The sequence below is a fragment of the Heptranchias perlo genome, chromosome 22 (genome assembly GCF_035084215.1).
Source record: "Heptranchias perlo isolate sHepPer1 chromosome 22, sHepPer1.hap1, whole genome shotgun sequence".
In the NCBI taxonomy this organism is placed as follows: domain Eukaryota; kingdom Metazoa; phylum Chordata; class Chondrichthyes; order Hexanchiformes; family Hexanchidae; genus Heptranchias; species Heptranchias perlo.
In genome coordinates this window covers 38,595,283-38,614,589 of record NC_090346.1, presented here as the reverse complement: position 1 = coordinate 38,614,589, position 19,307 = coordinate 38,595,283, and the positions used below count along the sequence as shown (strand labels likewise).

The window sequence follows — 19,307 nt, the reverse complement described above, 5'->3', positions numbered from 1 at the left end:
GTGGCTCAGTTATTTTCTCCATATTTTGGCCTCTTTTGAAATAATGAGCTGGGACTTACTTTAATCTTTCGATTGCTTTGAGTGTTTTTTTCCCTAGATCCTCAAATTCTGTGTTTTTCTATGTTTTCCTCTCTCTTCAGGATCCCTGTGCCGTCTATTCCCTGGGCCAAGCAACCTACTCCTATCCATCTTCCAGTACTTCTCTCTCTATCTGCTTTAGGATGCTTGAGAGTGATCTCTAGTGACTCACTTTCACTTAGTTACCTACTGTCATGTAAGGAACTAACTTGCCTTAGTTCTAAAACTCCCTCAGTTGGTCTGACTAGGGGTGTCTACTTTTATAAATAGATGCAGCAAAAAGCTACCTGTCTTGGTGCCTGGTATTAGACACCTGAGCTCCAAAGGGTGACTGCAGAAGTTGAGTTAGTTTAGAATAGAGAAGATAAGAGGGGGTCTTATTGAGATTCTTAAGGGCATCAACAAGTTGAACCCTAAGAAACTTGTTGCCGTGGCCTTCAGAATGATGGGATGAAGCCGGGAAGAGGGAAGTGAACGGACAGCTTATATCTAACTGTTTCAAGCAGAGGGTGCTGAATGTTTGAAATGAATGTTTGAAAGGAAGTAGGTGAGCAGATTGCAGATGCCCTAACTATAATCTTTCAAAGTTCTCTAGATTCAGGAACTGTCCCTCTAGATTGGAAAATTGCAAATGTCACTCTGCTTTTTAAGAAAGGAGAGAGAGGGAAACCGGGGAATTATAGATCAGCTAGCCTAACATCTGTTGTGGGTAAATTGCTGGAATCTATAATTAAGGATAGGGTGACTGAACACCTCGAGAATTTTCAGTTAATCAGGGAGAGCCAGCATGGTAGGTCGTGCCTGACAAACCTGATTGAATTTTTTGAAGAGGTGACTAAAGTAGTGGACAGGGGAATGACAATGGATGTTATTTATATGGACTTCCAGAAGGCATTTGATAAGGTCCCACATAAGAGACTGTTAGCTAAGTTAGAAGCCCATGGAATCAAGGGGAAAGTACAGACTTGGTTCGGAAATTGGCTGAGCGAAAGGGACAGAGAGTAGGGATAATGGGTAAGTATTCACATTGGCAGGATGTGACTAGTGGAGTCCCGTAGGGATCTGTCTTGGGGCCTCAATTATTCACAATATTTATTAACGACTTAGATGAAGGCAGAGAAAGTCTCATATCTAAGTTTGCCGATGACACAAAGATTGGTGGCATTGTAAGCAGTGTAGATGAAAACGTAAAATTACAAAGGGATATTGATAGATTAGGTGAATGGGCAAAATTGTGGCAAATGGAATTCAATGTAGACAAATGTGAGGTCATCCACTTTGGATCAAAAAAGGATAGAACAGGGTACTTTCTAAATGGTAAAAAGTTAAAAAACAGTGGATGTCCAAAGGGACTTAGGGGTTCAGGTACATAGATCATTGAAGTGTCATGAACAGGTGCAGAAAATAATCAAGAAGGCAAATGGAATGCTGGCCTTTATATCTAGAGGACTAGAGTACAAGGGGGCAGAAGTTATGCTGCAGCTATACAGAACCCTGGTTAGACCGCACCTGGAGTACTGTGAGCAGTTCTGGGCACCGCACCTTCGGAAGGACATATTGGCCTTGGAGGGAGTGCAGTGTAGGTTTACTAGAATGATACCCGGACTTCAAGGGTTAAGTTACAAGGAGAGAATACACAAATTGGGGTTGTATTCTCCAGAGTTTCAAAGGTTAAGGTGTGATCTGATCGAAGTTTATAAGATATTAAGGGGAACGGATAGGGTGGATAGAGAGAAACTATTTCCGCTGGTTGGGGATTCTAGGAGTAGGGGGCACAGTCTAAAAATTAGAGCCAGACCTTTCAGGAGCGAGATTAGAAAACATTTCTACACACAAATGATGGTAGAAGTTTGGAACTCTCTTCCACAAACGGCAATTGATACTAGCTCAATTGCTAAATTTAAATGTGAGATAGATAGCTTTTTGGCAACCAAAGGTATTAAGGGATATGGGCCAAAGGCAGGTATATGGAGTTAGATCACAGATCAGCCATGATCTTATCAAATGGCGGAGCAGGCACGAGGGGCTGAATGGCCTACTCCTGTTCCTATGTTCCTAACTGCCCAGGGAGGTGATTGAGGCTGATGAGTAATTTTAAGAGGGAAATTGGATAGGCATTTGTCTAGAAAATAAATTGGGAGATAAAGGTTGTGAACTGAGTATTCTGTTGTTGAAATCTGGGGCTGGCCAGATGGGCCGAAATCGTCTTGTCTGGTCTTGTACATTCCCAATTTACGTGCTTAAATTTGAATAACATTTATGTGTGAATCCTTTGATCTTTCGAGCTCCATGGCAATCTCATTTTACTCTTCAGCTATTTCTTGGTAGAAGTGCATGAGTGAATCTTAGTGGAAGTGTACTTGTTGGAACAGCAAGTCGCACTTGTTTAGTGACTTGATATGAAGATTGAAATATGTAAAATTGTTTTCCAAGTTGGCCATTGGAAATGAAGCAATAACCATTTTAATTTTGTTCTTCAGCTGAACTCCACCTTTTATGAAATAGTTCCATGCTTGCTGTTAATAATGAGTCACAGAATTAGGATGTAGCAACAGCTGCATACTTAGTCCTGAATCATGGACTTATTCTGGGTGAGACAACCATTTGCATTTCATTTTTCATCCCCAGCAAAAGATGACGACCAAAGAAGTCTTAGGAGTAGGAAGGGAGAAAATGTAATTTATTGTTTGAGGTAATTGTGCAATGTTTTCAAATCTAGAAATCAAGAAGAGTGAGGTCAGGTGATTTAATAGACTGACATAACGTTATTTACTGAAGGTGCTCGTCACAATCTTCTATGGATAATCATGAAATTATTTTTATTCCATGCATATGTTATCGACTGTAAAAATGGTATCTGTTTTTCTCCTATTAAACATAAATTTAAATCTAACCCACTTTAGTTAGATCATGGTATGAATGTTTTCTGAGATTTGTTTTCTTTTCCAGCACAGACCAGGTGAAGGGTGTCCTTACATTACAGGGAGATGCACTTACTCAGGCTGTGAGTACATATAAAATAGAAATAAAAACACGGATATCATAGAAATGATCATTCACTGTATTTGGGAGCGAGATTTCAAAAACTTTATAGTGCAGTATAGCCCACATAAAATAGTCAGCTGAGATACATTCGCTACATATATACATGTAGACAGTGGTCCTAGTTGATGTTGCATATATATAATAAATGCACTTGTAAGGTTACAACTTATACATTATAGACATCACCTGAAGTCCTCCTATGAAAAATCATAAACTAGGGATACCCTGATGATTTATTGAGCAATGAGTCATATAGATCAGGAGGGGGGTCCCAGTTTTGATCCCTGGTACTTGCAGAGTTTGCTGTTCTCGGTGCTACAGTTAGCCCCCACCGTGCTTCCCCCCCCCCCCCACTCCCCAAAAAAAAACCTCGGGCTAGGAAAGGAAAAATGAGCCAGGGTTCCTCTCACTTAATGCTAAGGTTGTATTTTTTCACTGGCTGCATTTGTTAGGTGTAGTCTCTGAAGTCAGGACACTGAAATTCATGAATTAATTTAATAATGTTATACATACACTGTAAGAGACATTAATGAATTTTGTTGGAGTCCTCCTGAATTTGTGGAACTTCAGAGATTCCTTGCAATTAGTGCAACACGTGAAAAATGTGCAACTTTACTACAAGTTGCTGATGGAAGTTCTATAGATATCTGGTGAGGACAGGATTGGGCTCAGCAATGATCTCTCTCTCTCTCTCTCTCTCTACACACACACACGTAGCCTATTGACACACTGCCTCCCATGAAGCATGTATGTTTGGGCGAGAGGTGCCTTATGGGTTGCCAGCACGAGTGAATCACCATCTCATAGAGAAAGGGAAGAAGCGGAAATTCTCTGGGAGGTGAAGTATATGATTGGGTTTGCAATAATCTGAAGCATCTACCATCAGGGTACTAAAAGGAACTCAGGATAGCCTGATCAATCTAAAATCCTTCAATTGGCTTGCTATTCCCAATTGTAAAGTACAGAATCTGGTATTAGTATTCAATTAAAGTGAATAAATCATACTATTTGAGTTTAATGCCATGATGTGTGTATATATAGCAAACCAGCCTTTTAAAAGTAACTTCATGTGTTTTCCTGGTTGTCAAAATCTACACATCATGCCATGTTTGAATTTTTTCTTTAATTGTGATCAGGCAAAGCTGACAGCATGTTATGCAGACGTACATATATTCGTCATACAATTAGAGTACAAGCCTTATTTTCACCAGGGCCCAAGTGGAAACTTGTTGCTTCCATACGCAACGGTGGGAAACTTGCAAAATTGTCCTCGACCTACTCACACACAACACCCAGATGCAGGTTTATTATTAAAGCAACAATTTAGTCCATTTACCACTCCTAATTATTGTGCTGTATTGTCATTTTGATGTTGAAAATATAGTTTTCCAAATCTGAATTCTTTGGTTGTGAATTCAAGGCAGAGAAGCACAGATCACCATGTTTGAGCCAATACAATATTAAGCCATTCAGAATACTGTATTTCAGATATGTTTGAACATTCTATTCTACGTCCCTTTGACTTTGAAAAGTAATAAGATGCTAACCACTTTGCATTTGAAGCCAGAGAAAATTCCAATGCACTGTGGAAGATTTAAACTCACATTTTCCAAAGTAATGTGCTTTTTGGAGGGAGAATTGAAGAATTGTATTACAGCACCAATGTTAAACACCGTTGAAGCCCAAGCACCTGAGTAGTTAACTTCACATGCGGGGAGGGACCAAGCAGAAACCAGTATAAAAAATATTTTCATGGGGTGGCCACATTTGTTTTACCATGAATAATTTATACAGCTAGAGGATAGAGGGCAATTTTACCTTTCGTGCAAAATATGCAAGCCACAAATTTTCATTGTGTAAATATAAAGAGTTCTAGAGTTCTACCGTCTCTTGGCAACTGCTTTGTTCAAGAGGCTGCACCTGAAGTTTAATTAAGGTCTGTTCTCTAAAACAGGACATTAACCTTAGGCTGCCGAAACACAACCAGGTTCTGCATTGTACCTTCAGGGAGGACAAACAGTGGAAAATGCAGCAGGTAAAAGCATTCATTACAACAGTTTTTCTTTCTTTATTGCATGCGGGTGTCCATTCGCAAACTAAGTATGATTGCTTAGCTTGTTTTAGCAAATCAAAAACTGGTAGGAAAATATTTGCATTACGACCAAGGTTGGAGGGTCTGCAATTTTGGTACTGTTTTTGTCGCTGTCTAATCTGTTAAACAATAGAGCTCAGTAACAATTCGTCTTCTGCAGCTGTGGATTTTGATTGTTTTTCTACTCACTGCTTACCTTAATCTACCCATTCACCCCTCTCCCAATTTAAAAAAAACTGTGGAAAAAGGTTTCTGTAGCAATATAGAACTTACAGATGGGGAATTAGGTATCAGTCCTGATCCAGCTTTTCCAGCAGTTACGTTCAGAAGGCTGGAGCAACTATACTTAACTGGGACAAAAGCAAAATACTGTGGATGCTGGAAATTTGAAATAAAAAACAAAATTACTGGAAAGACTCAGCAGGTCAGGCAGCATCAATGGAGAGAGAAACAGAGTTAACGTTTCAGGTCGATAACCTTTCATCATGAGTTCTGATGAAAGGTCATGGACATGAAATGTTAGCTCTGTTTCTCTCTCCACAGATGCTGCCTGACCTGCTGAGTGTTTCCAGCATTTTCTGTTTGTATTTTTTTTATACTTAACTGGGAGTGGTGTTTGGGGACAGAGGCATAGAGTGGGCTCATTGTTATAAACTTTATCAAGACTTGCCGTGGAGTATGGGATCAGTAAACTGTTTCCTGTCCCATTGTCTGCCCTTCCTGCTTTAATTCATTTTCATTGCTTCAAGTCAATTATCTCCAATTGCTAGAAGAAAAAATGAAGATAAATCAGATACTGGATTTAAACCCAGATGCTTTAACAGGAGATAGTGATTGAACCCTGGTATTCATTCATAACAGGGAGACACTCGATAATTTTAAGGTAGCATTTGGGAACTTAGAACTTGCTAAACCTTGGATTATGACTGAGATTTGATCTTCCCCACCCAACCACCCCGAAGAATAGTGGGTATTTGGAACAAGTTTCTAAATAAAGGAATCAGTACTGTGTTGACCAAAGCCTTTTAAAAAAGAAATAACTTGAACAATATCCAAGGGGCAGGATTGAGATTGTAAGAATAAGTGCAGAAAAAGATAATCAAGTATTTTATGGAACATAATGGTTTCTGAACTTGGATCATAAAAATGTCGTGTCAAGAGAGGTACGTGGTTAATGATTAACATGGGATGTATAGTGATAAGGAGTTTTTCTTGTTCATCTTTGTGGAACAAGTGGCGAATTGGGAATCCAGATGTAGCTAATTGCATTTCTGATTAGTAAATAAAAAAGGAGTATAAACACTGTATTTGAGCATGTGATCTCTACACTTATATTTGCATGGCATATGCATGTGTACTTTAACCTTTTTGTGTGTTAGTTGGTAAAATGGTAAGACGTAAAGCAGTGTGTGAGTTTTTTGGTTGTTGAGTGCTTTACCTCCTTGGTCACCGAATGCTGTTAGATGTTTATCAAGTAAATATGCACATGCGACGTACATTTGCCTGTATTGTGAGTGTATATAAGCCATTTTCCAATAAAATTGGTCATGTGGCTAAAACCGTGTCACCATAGCCACATCTGTGGCTAGTCAGCAATTTCTGGGTTGGAACTTAGGGGTAATAGGCCACGATTCCTTTTCTCGTTCCATTCTTGTATTCCTGTGCACGTGTATGATCGTTGTGTAAGTTAATGTCCCTTCCACTTAATTTTCACCTCCTCCTTCTCCACCGCGCCCCCCCACCCCCCTCCCCACCCAGTGACTGACAATTCTTCAGACTTTGAAATAACCAATTCTTTCTGTCTTGCCAGATTCAGGATGCCAGGAATCATGTTGGTCAGGCCTTGTACCTATTAAACAGCAGAGATCAGACGTACCAGTTTAAAAGTGGGGCGGAGGTCAACAAGGTTAGTCAGATTTCAGTACTTCTCATGACACATTACCAATAATATCCTCTAATTATTAATACCTAAATCAATTGTTAAATGAAAGCCATTTGAAAGCCATGTATACCTTGTGAATGATTAACAGCCATGGATTCTTTTGCCAATATATAGTGACTTCTATCTATAGGTAGTTGCTACAGATAGAAGATATCTTTCAAGCAATGATAGGAGAGAAGATGGGTAATGCTTTCATCCCCTACCCTTTCACACTCCTATCCCCCCCACCCCCCACAACTGCTGCGACCCACAGAATTGGATGCAGACATATCAGATTATATTTTAATGGCCTCCATGCAGTGTTTTAGCACTTATTTCCAGTATATGGGCTCTGCTCCAGTTTCCACACAAGTTTCTTGCAGTGTTACAATGATGAAGAAAAACAGTACACTCCTTTAATGGTTCAGCAAGTTTATCCATTCAATATCTAAGCCGCACAGACCAGGTTCAATTCCTTGGTCTGTGCTGAGATCTCTGCCAGGTTGGCGGTCGGAGTGTTACAGTTTGGTCAAGGCTCCTGCCCCTAATCACATTCCAGGGGCTCCTGCTGGGAAAGGCACATTAGATGAGGGCAGGAGTTTGGTGTGACCCTCCCAATGATCAAATAGCCCACTAAGACTCACTATCTAGTCTTAACTATGAAGAGTAGCATCCTGGGTGAGACTGGTGGCTTTGGAACTATACCCCAACATGAGTCAGTGCTTTCAGAAGAGCAAGGGAAAAATCAAATGCATCTTCTACAGGAAAGTCTTTTTAGTTGTCTGCTGTCACGATTACAGGTTGGCTGGCAGGAGCATAGTAAGGATTCCTGTGTAAAATTTTAGCATCAAACTATTTTGTAGTGATAAATATAAACACTCATGGGGAAGTATCATGGGAGAATGGCTTAGAACCCCACAGATGTATCAAAATGATAAAGTAGCATCAGAAAGTCTTTGGCTGCAACAGATTAAAATTCATTTTTTTCATTTGAAAATTGCTTCACATTATGAGCAGCCTGTGTAATATGACTAAATTCACATCTACTGGTGAGGCAATCCTGACTTGCTTGTGAGTTATCTGGTCAGTCTTGTGAAGATATTTATCTTTTCCTATGACTGATTGTGACATATCCTTTCATTCTTCCCCTGCAAAGAAAGAATACAAAAAAAACTTAGTCTGGGACTCTGCCCCCAAGAAACAAAACAGCTCAGCAACCACGATCAAGTTAAATATCTATGTAGAATAAAAGACAGTTTTCTTGCCTGTTGTTACTAGAGTGCAGCTAATGTATTTACTAGTAATTAATCCAAAAGATTATCCAAATGAACATTAACCAGTCATAAAACCTGCCTGAACCTGACAAAACTTAGACATTTTCTTTTTAAGCTCATGGATGCCGTAATGTTGCAGCTAACTCGTGCTCGCAATAGACTCACCACTCCTGCAGCCATGACACTCCCAGAAGTAGCCTCGAGCAGTTTGATGGTGAGCACATGTCCTACTGTACGACTGACCAGTGTCTTTATTTTTGCTGCTTTTTTTCCCTCTGTCTCCTCTTGCTCTTTGCTACCCCCCCACCCCACTTTACCTGTCAACCATTCCAGTTTTACATTACAGCTGTAGTGTCAGTGTAAAGTAAATAGCTTCACACCAGTGCAATAGTTGTAGTGTGACTGCAGCCTAAATAGTAATCCAGGGTCGTCTGGTAGCAAAATCTGTGTCAAAGATGGTAGATGTCTTGCAGTGTTTGACATTAAACTTTGTGTTGTCTGAAAAATGGCTTGAGGGAAGGGTTGTGGACATCATTTCTCCATCAGAAATTAATACCAGACTCTTCATCAAATGCAAGACTGCCTAATTCATGTTCACAACAAGCCAGTCACCTGATGTAGCACTCCACAAATACATGTGTTACCTTGTTCCCTTGTCACTTTAATGAGTATATACCAATAGGTTAGAATATTGTACTAATGATAAAGGTACGCTAACATAATTAAGTTCTTCTAAAGGAATGTTAACTTTAACTGAATCTTAATAGCTTATGCTGATGTTTATTTGTATATAGTTGTAATAACTAAATATCTTAATTCCCTCCTAGAAAATGTTCACGCCACCTCTACCTAGTGACATCTTTGCAAACTTCTACATTAATCTGAGTAAACTTTGTTTGATTGTCTACCAACTCCATCTTCTGCAGCCCAATTTGAATAAGGTAATATACATGACAGTAGCATAATCAGTGAAAATGCTGCTATTACTAAAGCTACTAACTAGGTGTTTAAAAAGGGAAACATTTTTTAAGTGATCAGTATAAACTGGTTTATACGGATGTTCAGAACTTGGATAAAAAAACATGACTTTTTGAGTGAATGTCATCTGAAGCAGATATAATTCAAATTGATGTTGGGATTGCTATTCATAATTTTATCAGTGACTTGGTGGATGAAATATTGTCCAAGACTTTTGTTTGTAGATGACACCAAATTGAATGCAGTGGCCATTGGTGCTAACCAATGTGTGATAATGCAATGGGATCTTGACAGGATAACTCTGGGGAGAAAGATGGCAGATGGAGTTCACCATGAATAAGTATGTAGCAATGAGATTAGATAAAAGGAAAAATGTGCCTGGATTACTAGTCCAGTAATATAACCACTAGACTGTACCTGATTTTGTGGGAGGATGATAGATTGCCAGTGGGAATGATTGAACAGAAAGCTTTGGCAGGTTTCTATTAGGAAAGGCGATACAGGGCTATCAATTCATGAGTTGCAGTGAGAAATCTGATGACAGGTTTGGAAGGGAAGGCTAGATGGACCGGTGACCTTCTGTCCAAAACATTGCTGCTAAGAATTACAATGATAAAGATTTAAAAATAAACCAGTGGACCAACATAGACTTCAAATTAGGTTAATAATTTACATCAATCCATGCTTTCTTTAAGTATTCATTTCTGAAAACCCATACCTTCTAGGTGTGTGAAATTTTGATTTTGGCGGAATGTAACTTTTTTAATGACCATGTTTGAGTTCAGTAGTTTAATGTGGTTTCAGGGCTCCCATAAAGGGTGAAAGTTAGTATCCGAGTTTTGACTGACCTATATCAGAGCTTCATCTATGGGCAAGTTTGCTGGCCTAGTTAGGGAAGATGGAAAGAAAGTTGGTTTTGGACTCCTTCCACGCTACTCGTGTGTCTTCAAGGAGTGATATTGCGATTGTCAGTGAGGATGTTCTCAGCCTGGATCAGCTCACTCTCTTGACATGAGTTAAGCATGATTCTGAGTAGTCTCATCCTGCATTTACATTATGGGTTTCTTAAGGGGAAGGAGAAAAAAAGTTTTCCAGTCCATGCTAAGTCTTCAGTGAAAAGAAGGGAAAACAAACTAGGAGAATAATCCCCTATGCTTTAGGGCACTTCCTGGTGGGTTTCTTGTGGATTGGACTGCCTCTTTCTCTTCTCCAAACAGAATCTTGTGATTGTAAGAGGTTGAAGAATTACAGAAACAAAAAGACTTACTGAATGTACTGCATGACCTTTTATGTGAGTAGATGATTGATCACACCAGCATCTGTTCTACCTGATGTTGTCATGTCTGACTAATATGGTTGAATTCATTGAGGTGGTTACTAGCATGGTAGATAAGGGAGTGTCTATGCACGTTGTCTATATGGACAGAAGGCATTTAGTAAGGTTCCATATAAGAGTTTATTAGCAAAAATGAAAGAGCACAGAATGGAGGTAACCTTGTGGACATGGGTTTGTAATTGTTGAGAGGTATGAGATAGAATAGAGATAAAGGGAATGTTCTCTGATTGGTAGGATGTGACAAGTGGTGTTCCCCAGGGATCTGTACTGGGGCCTCAGCTTTTCAACATATATATTAATGACTTGGATGAAGGAATAGAGTTGTATGTCCAAGTTTGCAGATGACATTAAGTTAGAAGGCACAGTAACTTGTGTAGATGGGAGAAGGAAGTTACACGGGGACATGGACAGATCAACTGAGTGGGCAAAACTACGGCAGATAGAATTCAGTATGAGGTCCTCCACTTTGGATCTGAGCAAGACAAATCGGAATATTTCCTTAATGGTGAGAGACTAGGAGTTGTGGAGGAGCAAAGGGATTTAGGTGTCCGTACACACACACACACCAGTAAAAAGCTATAGCACTGGTACCAGTAGTAATCAAAGGCTAATGGAATGTTGACCTTTATCTCAAAGTGGCTGGAATACAAAGGGGAGGAAGTGATGCTTCAGTGGTACAGAGCCTTGGTCAGACCCCATCTGGAGTACTGCATTCAGTTTTAGGCACTGCACCTCAGGGAAAATATATTGGCCATGGGGATGGTGCAGAACAGATTAACCAGAATTATACTAAGGCTTAAAGGGTTAAATTGAGGACAGATTGCATAAATTTGGCTTGTGTTCCCTTGAGTTCAGAATGATGAGAGGTGATACAATCGAGTTGTTTAAAATAATAGAGATTAGGTAGGGTAGATACTATTTTCTCTGGTAGGGGAATTCAGAACAGGGGGGGCATAATCTTAAAATTAGAGCTAGACCATTTAGGAGTGAAATCAGAAAGCACTTTTTCACACAAAAGGTAGTAGGAATCTGGAACTCTCTCCCCCAAAAGGCTGGATGTTGGGTCAATTGAAATTTTCATGACTGAGGTTGATAGATTTTTGTTAGGTAGGGCTATCAGGGAATATGGTGGAACGGCAGGTAAATGGAGTGGAGGTTCAGATCAGCCATGATCTAATTAAATGGCGAAACAGGCTCGAGGGACTGAATGGCCTATTCCTGTTCCTATGTTTTTATAACTGCAGGTATATTCCATGTTGTTTATACATGATCACGCAAATTCACACTGGCCCAGTAGGAGATTAAGGATAGAAAAGTGATATCCTCCTGTGACTTAAGTGTCCAAATTAATTGATGCTGTGAGGCTATCAATTTGTTGAAAGTGTGGAGTCTAAATTGGTGCTACGCTCCATCGATGTTATCCTGGCTATCAGTATCATTGTACACTTCCTGTTTGCTTCTCTCTCTCTTGTGCCATGTGAAGTCATGCTCTATTTAAACAACGACTTACAAAACAAGTAGGAAGTCCTGGACTTGAGTTTGAAAACTTTTTTTTCCAAACTCTGCTGTTAAGTGATAATGTCAAGTATAAAGCTATAAAACTTTGAAAGAATTAAAGTCTTAAGTGTGAAGGATGTTAGCACTGGCTAGTAAGAACAAAAAATTGCTGGAAAGTCCTATGATGTCTAAAGTTCAAGTGTTATTTTTCCCATCAGCTTCTCATCAACTTTGTCCTTCACCTTACAGAACTTTAAACCCGCAGGAAGCTCTGTGTTGCACAATCCAGGATCCATGTTGTAAGTGCCCTTCTGAGTTTCTTCACATGGGAAATGGATGCTTTAGTTCTATTATGACCGAAAACTGGTTTAGCATGAAATTTCCTAGGTGGGGGTCGGAAGGCAGTGAGTACCTAATAACCAGCAGGCCTATTTGACCTGTTGTATGTTTAAAATTGGGTTTTGATTGAGACAACATCTGCAAAACTGATGCTGTGCATATTTTGAATGCAGAACATTTAAATTTCAATGATAGGAACAGCAGGAGCTGGAGAGTTTGTATATATATATTTTGCATATGTGTTACATTTACATTTGGTGCCTTCTTCTCAAGGCATTTTTATTGCTTTTTGAATGATTTGCATTTTCTTTTGGCTATCCTCCCCAGGTATTTTTCAAAGATTGGGGAATAAATGTTTGCTGGTTTTTTTTAACCGAGCAATTTAATGCTGAAATGGATATCACAGAAAATGTATATTTGAAAAGTTTGTACTGAAATTTGGGCAAAGGACATTTTTTTGCTGTTTGAAATAGTGCCAGATTCTAACACATTGCTACTCATCAAACATTACAAATGCTTCATGTTTTAAAAGACATTTACTAAAATAATGGATGTTGTTCTGTAGATTTATCAGATCTGCAGTAGTGTTCCTACACGACTTCACAACAATTTCATAGCAAAAAAAAAATGTAAATGCTATAATGCATAATATAAAAATATCACAGCACTGGCTAATTAACCTTAGTTGATTTACAACTTCATATTTCTAATTGACGTCTAGGATCTCTACAAATATTTCATAAATGTTCTTGATTCAGTTTTTACAAATCTGTACCTATAATAGACAAGGCCACTCATTTTCTGTAGTAAAATGGATGGAATTGCCGAATGCAGTCTCCAAAACGATCGCAAAATCACAATCCCATGTGGTGAAAATAGAATTTGACTTATTAAGCCACTGTAAATCTGTGCCCCAATGGCAGAATACTGTTAGGGCCACTGATTTATGGTGACTGAACAAGTCAAATTACGTTATTACGTAGCCCTCTTGGATTTTCCCCAGGATCAAATTCCACAATTTATCCATTTTCTGTGAATAATTAAGTACTAGCATTGCATTATTGAGGTTGCATTATTGAGATGACTTAATGTAACAAGGTGGTGTGTTTTGACTGTTGCACTCATGAAACGAACTTGGTAATGCATCACTGCTATTAATGTCTTGGGGCATAGACATATAAACTAAAATTCCTCTATTTAAAAAGAGGCACAGAGTTTGCAACCTCACTTGTCTACATGCTACTGTTCATATCTTAGTTGCATTGCCACGGTGGGCTATCAGAGGCCGGATGCTTCTCTGCAGTGGAGATGTGTGAGGTTTCACTTATCCTCTTGGCTGTGGATGCCATGCAGCCCATTGAGATATAAGGAAAGGCAGTCGAAAGGCAGAAATCTTGTACTCATCAACAGCTCTCCCCTTAGTTATAGAATCATACAGCACAGAAGGAGCCTGTGTAGTAGTTCACTCCCCAGCTAAGCTCTGAGTTGAAATTCCAGGGTAGGCTAGCATTCAAATATAGATCAAGAGTCCCCACATTAAATTTAGTAGGCAAAACCTAATTAACGTCAGAGCTTCCTTGACAGTAGCATACAGCAAAAGCTCCTTGTTTTCTGGGCTAAAAAGAGATGTTAGCAAAAAAAATAAATTCAAAGTGTGTTTTCTTCATTCTGCATTACAGTGAGCTTAATAACCAGAAATGTGAAGTTAGCCATGTGCACAAAGTGGAATGTGTAGTCCCCTGGCTAAATGACACGCTTGTTTTCTTTACCATCGCACTACAGCTTTGTCAGCAGCTGAAGGATAAGGTATGGTCTATTTCTTTTAATCTGTCTGTTAACCCAAAGTATTTTTACACTGTATGATGTCCTTTTCACAATCGGGTACTTTATGTTTATTACAAACCAGTAATACGACTGACTTGGCAGAGCTACTGATAAATTACTGTAACAAAATACTGCTATTTGACTCTGATTGCAATGGCTATCACCATTGGGTAAATCTCACTGGGCCAGGCCAGGACTGGGCTGCTAAATTGAACAGCTAGATTCCTCCTAATGGTGGAAAGGCATTCTTTAATCAGATACGTGCAGACGTATACAATTTTTCTCCTCCCTCGCACCCATTTTTGCTCCTTCTTTAGAGTTCTCCATTCTGCGATGTTCCCTGTCAGGCAGAGAACAAGCAGCTGACGTACTTTTGAGTCTTTGCTAATTCTGCCCTGAAACAAACTTCACAAAAGTGTCTGAATTGCTATTCTGTTTGCAATAAATCTCTAAAAATATCTACAGGGGTGTAACCGATTTCACCAGCAACTTTCTTAGATATCCAAGTGTGCAGTGCAGCCGGGCTGGCACCTTGTCATTTTCAGCCTGTTTGAAATTGAGCTTGAAACTTTTCAATCAAGTTGAAATCATTGACATTTTTAAGAAATTTTGATTTGAAAAGTTATCCACAATTTCTGCGCAAAATAATTGTAGAAGTCAAAAAATATTGCCTTAAATAAAACATGAAGCTGTAGTTAGAGTTTAGTTGGAGCCTGTGGTAGAATGTGCTATTTTCACTGTTCTAATATTTCCATTGAGAAACTATAGTTAACTTTATGTATTTTTTTAAAAAAGACTTCATCCCCTATATGTCAATATCATTAAAGAAAAATCTAACTTGTGGTTTCAGTTCCAATAATAAAACTTGCATCTTTGAGAATTTTGAAAAAGTACTCTACTGTATTAGAGACTTTTTTTCTATTGGGTCATGCAATGTTTTTTATTTGTCTTTACAGATCTCTGTATTTTCCAGTTACTGGAACTTCAAGCCCTACTGATCCTGATCAAGAGACTAAATGAAGATCAGTCTGCACTTTGTACCCACCTCCTGCCACAGCTCCCAGTCTGTCTACTGTAAATGCTGTCTCTGTGACTATTTGGGCAGTAACCACTTTACTGAGTTTAGAAATTAATTGATTGATAAGTTACACACGATGCACTTTGTTCACCTGCCCTTGATAGATGCCACATGTTTTAATAAGTTGGGTCCCTTGTGGGGCCTGGTCTAGCAATATTTGGAAACGAGTCACAAATCAAATGCAGTCTAAATTTTTAAACCTGCAGTCAGCTTTTTGCAAATGTTTGTGTCAAAACGTTAGGTTTTAATGGATAAGGATGTGGTTTACAGCTGCTGAAAGAAATATGGTAGCAAATGTATTTAAGTAGGAGCAATGATTCATGTAGAATTACACTTGACTGTTTTGCATTGTGCATTTTTGATCATTTTCAAGTTGCAGGCTGTGCGGAATAAAGTAGGGAAAATTGCCTCTTCAGAGAGCTTAATGTTCACGCACTGAAGCTAATGTTTTCAACCTGTTTACCAGGGAACTAAAAGAACAAAAACTATACATTATACCTCTTATTGGACCAGCCAAATGATCTCGGATTACAATAGCGTTTTGGGACCCCAGAAATTCCTTTATCAGGAAGAAATGGAAAGATTAGATTGTAGTCATGTTTAAGTTTAAACAGATCATGCCTGTACAGTATGTATATTAAATTACAGTGGCATTGAGTTAGTTTTGCATTTGTGCTGGTCACGAATTAGTCAAATCCTGAAGTTCGTGATTGCTTTACCAAGAAATCTTATGCCTGAATCTAGATTATTCTTGCATCAGAATTTCTGTAAACTGGAGATTACATATTTGTCTTTTTAAAAAATAATTCAGCAACTTAGACTGAACAAACATGAAAAATACTGAACACAACTTACTTTACCTAAACATTAGACTTCTGAAGTGTGCTATGTATAGGTGAAATGTTATAGTTTATTGACTAGATGTGCAATGCTGAAAAATCTGATTGGGAGCTTTTAATGTAGTTAGGAGTATTTTAAATGTTTTGGTCAATTCTGTTGGGTATATGTTTATCTGGAGTCTATAGGTACAAACACTTTAACCAATTGACACTAAAATATTGGAATTTAAACTGCACATCTAATGTAAAAATTTGATTTGTGCACAGCAATTAATAAAGAACTTGGGTAATGTATTTAACATGTATTCCTGAAAAGAGAAACCTTGCATTTCGATGGAAATGTAATCTGTTCCATTAGTCCAAAAGGACATGGTTTCATGATGTAGGGAAAGTTTCACAGTAGAGTACGCATTAGGGGATCTCGAACAGTCAGATGAACCTCTCTAATGCAGGAAATAAATAAATAAAGTGTATTTGTGTATCTCCTCTGGATAAATTGAGGATAGACTGTGTGTGTTAATATTAACGGTGTGTGTGTTGAAGTTAACAAATTTTCATATTTCACTTGTATGTATAATATTTGAACACATCATAATTGTGTGTTTGTTCACATGGGCAAAGTAAGACGACTGATTTTTTTAGGTGTTTGCGAATATGGGTACTGGAAATGATACTCATTTTGAAACTGCCATTCACAATGGAGCCATTTTCAGGACCCAAATATTGATTTCAACAGATCATAATATCTAGAAGGGCATTTATTTTTCCTTTTAAACTTGCCACACGTTGCTCTAATTATGCAGCTCCCCCCTCACCTCAGTCCCTGTGGCAGAATCCACTATAAAGCAGGCATTAGAATTGTCACCTTTAATGTGACTTCAGTTTGAGAACTGAGAATATCCAAAATTCAATCCTGTTGAATCTAAATGAAGTTTGAAAGAGTGTGTAGTAATATTGTTTTGACCTCTACTTTGTAAATATTGAAATTCATTTTTAAGTAATGTGTGTAAGGGGCACAATTTAAAAAAGATCATCACAAATTGTTAACTATACTGTGATTATATTTAGCTTCAACACTGATCATGTTGAGCATTGTTCAAACTCTCATAACTTTTCCACCAAATAAGGTGATCCTTCCCAAACTACTGTATTTTCAATGTCTGGTAACTGTTGAGCCTGTTCTAAAATGTTCAAACCTCCACTACTTTGTATAATTGTTAAATACCATTGCCTTCTCAAAGAACACAAAACATTTTGAGTGATCTTTAGCAATAAAAAGCAACATTTGAGAGTCTTGTACTAACATTGCTGCTGACTTTGGCTAATGTGCTTGTATAAGATGGCACAAAACACTCGCAGCAGCTGATTCCTTGATTTGCACAACATTCAAAACAAGTCGTGAGCATAACACTTTCAAATGCTTCCCTATTTTAAAGGTGATGGTTTTCAGTAAATTACTAATCAACACAATCTTCCACCTTTCTTTGTAGCATGTTGCTTTGGTCTGTGGAAACTCTGCATGCAACTTGCAATTTTTCACTACAGGAGCGATGGTACTACTTCACTTTCCTGCAAGGTTTACTAACGCAAAGGGGGACAGGTTTCCTAGTTTAAAACGAGCCAAAGCCCAACTGGAGTACATCGAGTCTTGTGGCGACATAGTTTTCTGTATAATGCGTTCTGCTGGAATCGTTACTTGTAAAGCTGTTCACTGTTACAAGTGCTGAAATGTTATCAGCTGAACGTTTGAACAGAGCAACCCGCAGAGAGGAGTAGGAGAGAGAATTGTGTAGGTCAGTTAACTTTAATTCAAAACTGTCAGACTTATGGATGGAGTAAGGCAGAATAAATAAGCATGTGCCACATAAGCTATTAATTTTAAAAAGTTGTTATCTTCCAGTATCATGTAATATGAATATAGTATGTTAAATGTATTTTATTCCGTTACTATTCCTGCAATCAACTTGTTAGAGAATGTGTACTGATATTTTGATGTCTACTTTATATGTAATGATGTGACTGAGACCAATTATATTTAACATAGATTGTTTAAATTATTCAGAATGTAATGTGGACCAAGCAAATCATTCAGATTGTATCTGCAATAAAGTATCTATCACATAAAAGAACTATATGGTTATCTAGCACTGAGTTTGATTCCAGTTACATTTACATACACTTAGCAATTAGTCAGATCTTCAAAATATAATTGTGGCAACCAAAGAGTGCTTGGTTTTTATGTGATGAAGGGGAACTTTTGCCAGCCTTGATCCAGATCCCAGTCCATGCAGCACAAAATAAAAGAATGGGAATTGCTGCGTAAATTGCTACAAGAGTAGTTGATGTAGGGATTGACAACATACCACTAATGCAGTTTAGGAATGGGGGGTGGGAAGGTGGGGATTATTAAGGAGTGATGCGTATATATTGGTGTTTGAAACCTTATTTCAAAGTTGCATTAATCCAAAGCTGGATGATTTTCTGGGTTTTGATGACTACTTTCTGTTTGGAATACACAAAGGTAGATTTAATATTTTGGTGAGTGGTGAGGAAAAGCTGCAGATACTAGATTTGGAATAATTCTATTAATCTCAAGAAATGGTTGTTTAGTCTTGATTTTGCAACATTGATTTCATCTGTAACACTAACAGCTTGAGACCTAAAAAAAAATTTGGACAAATTGTACAGCTTAGTTAGTTTGATCTTAGTAATCATACAGATGTGCCAACTATATAAAAAATATTGTGCCTTTCCTGTGGCCTACTGAAAAGTTACCTTGACTAAGACCCAGAAGTAGGTCACCTCTGCCATAGAGCATACAACTGAAAGGAGAGGGGGAAGAAATAGCTTTGAATAAAGGAAAATGCAAGAATCATTTTTTCCATTTTGTAGTCCCAGATGCCTGAACTCAAAATGGAACAAATTCCTTCTGCAATTGTTCTAAATTGTTCACTGTGGGAACTGACTCAACAGTGGCCTTTGAGTGTCTACTTCTATGCAATCGTT

At 38.3% G+C, this 19,307-nt stretch overlaps 1 protein-coding gene across 1 annotated transcript in view; it reads left to right on the top strand.

Moving 5' to 3' along the window:
- Positions 1-18,430, top strand: part of rogdi (rogdi atypical leucine zipper) — a 32,240-nt gene extending 13,810 nt beyond the window's left edge. Inside the window, exons 4-11 of the mRNA XM_068003329.1 lie at positions 3,028-3,082; positions 5,078-5,158; positions 7,026-7,121; positions 8,526-8,624; positions 9,238-9,351; positions 12,471-12,520; positions 14,240-14,366; positions 15,341-18,430. Of these exons, the coding sequence (XP_067859430.1) occupies positions 3,028-3,082; positions 5,078-5,158; positions 7,026-7,121; positions 8,526-8,624; positions 9,238-9,351; positions 12,471-12,520; positions 14,240-14,366; positions 15,341-15,382 (664 nt within the window). The 3' untranslated portion in view covers positions 15,383-18,430. The remainder of the gene's footprint in view (positions 1-3,027; positions 3,083-5,077; positions 5,159-7,025; positions 7,122-8,525; positions 8,625-9,237; positions 9,352-12,470; positions 12,521-14,239; positions 14,367-15,340) is intronic.
- Positions 18,431-19,307: the final 877 nt, after the last annotated feature.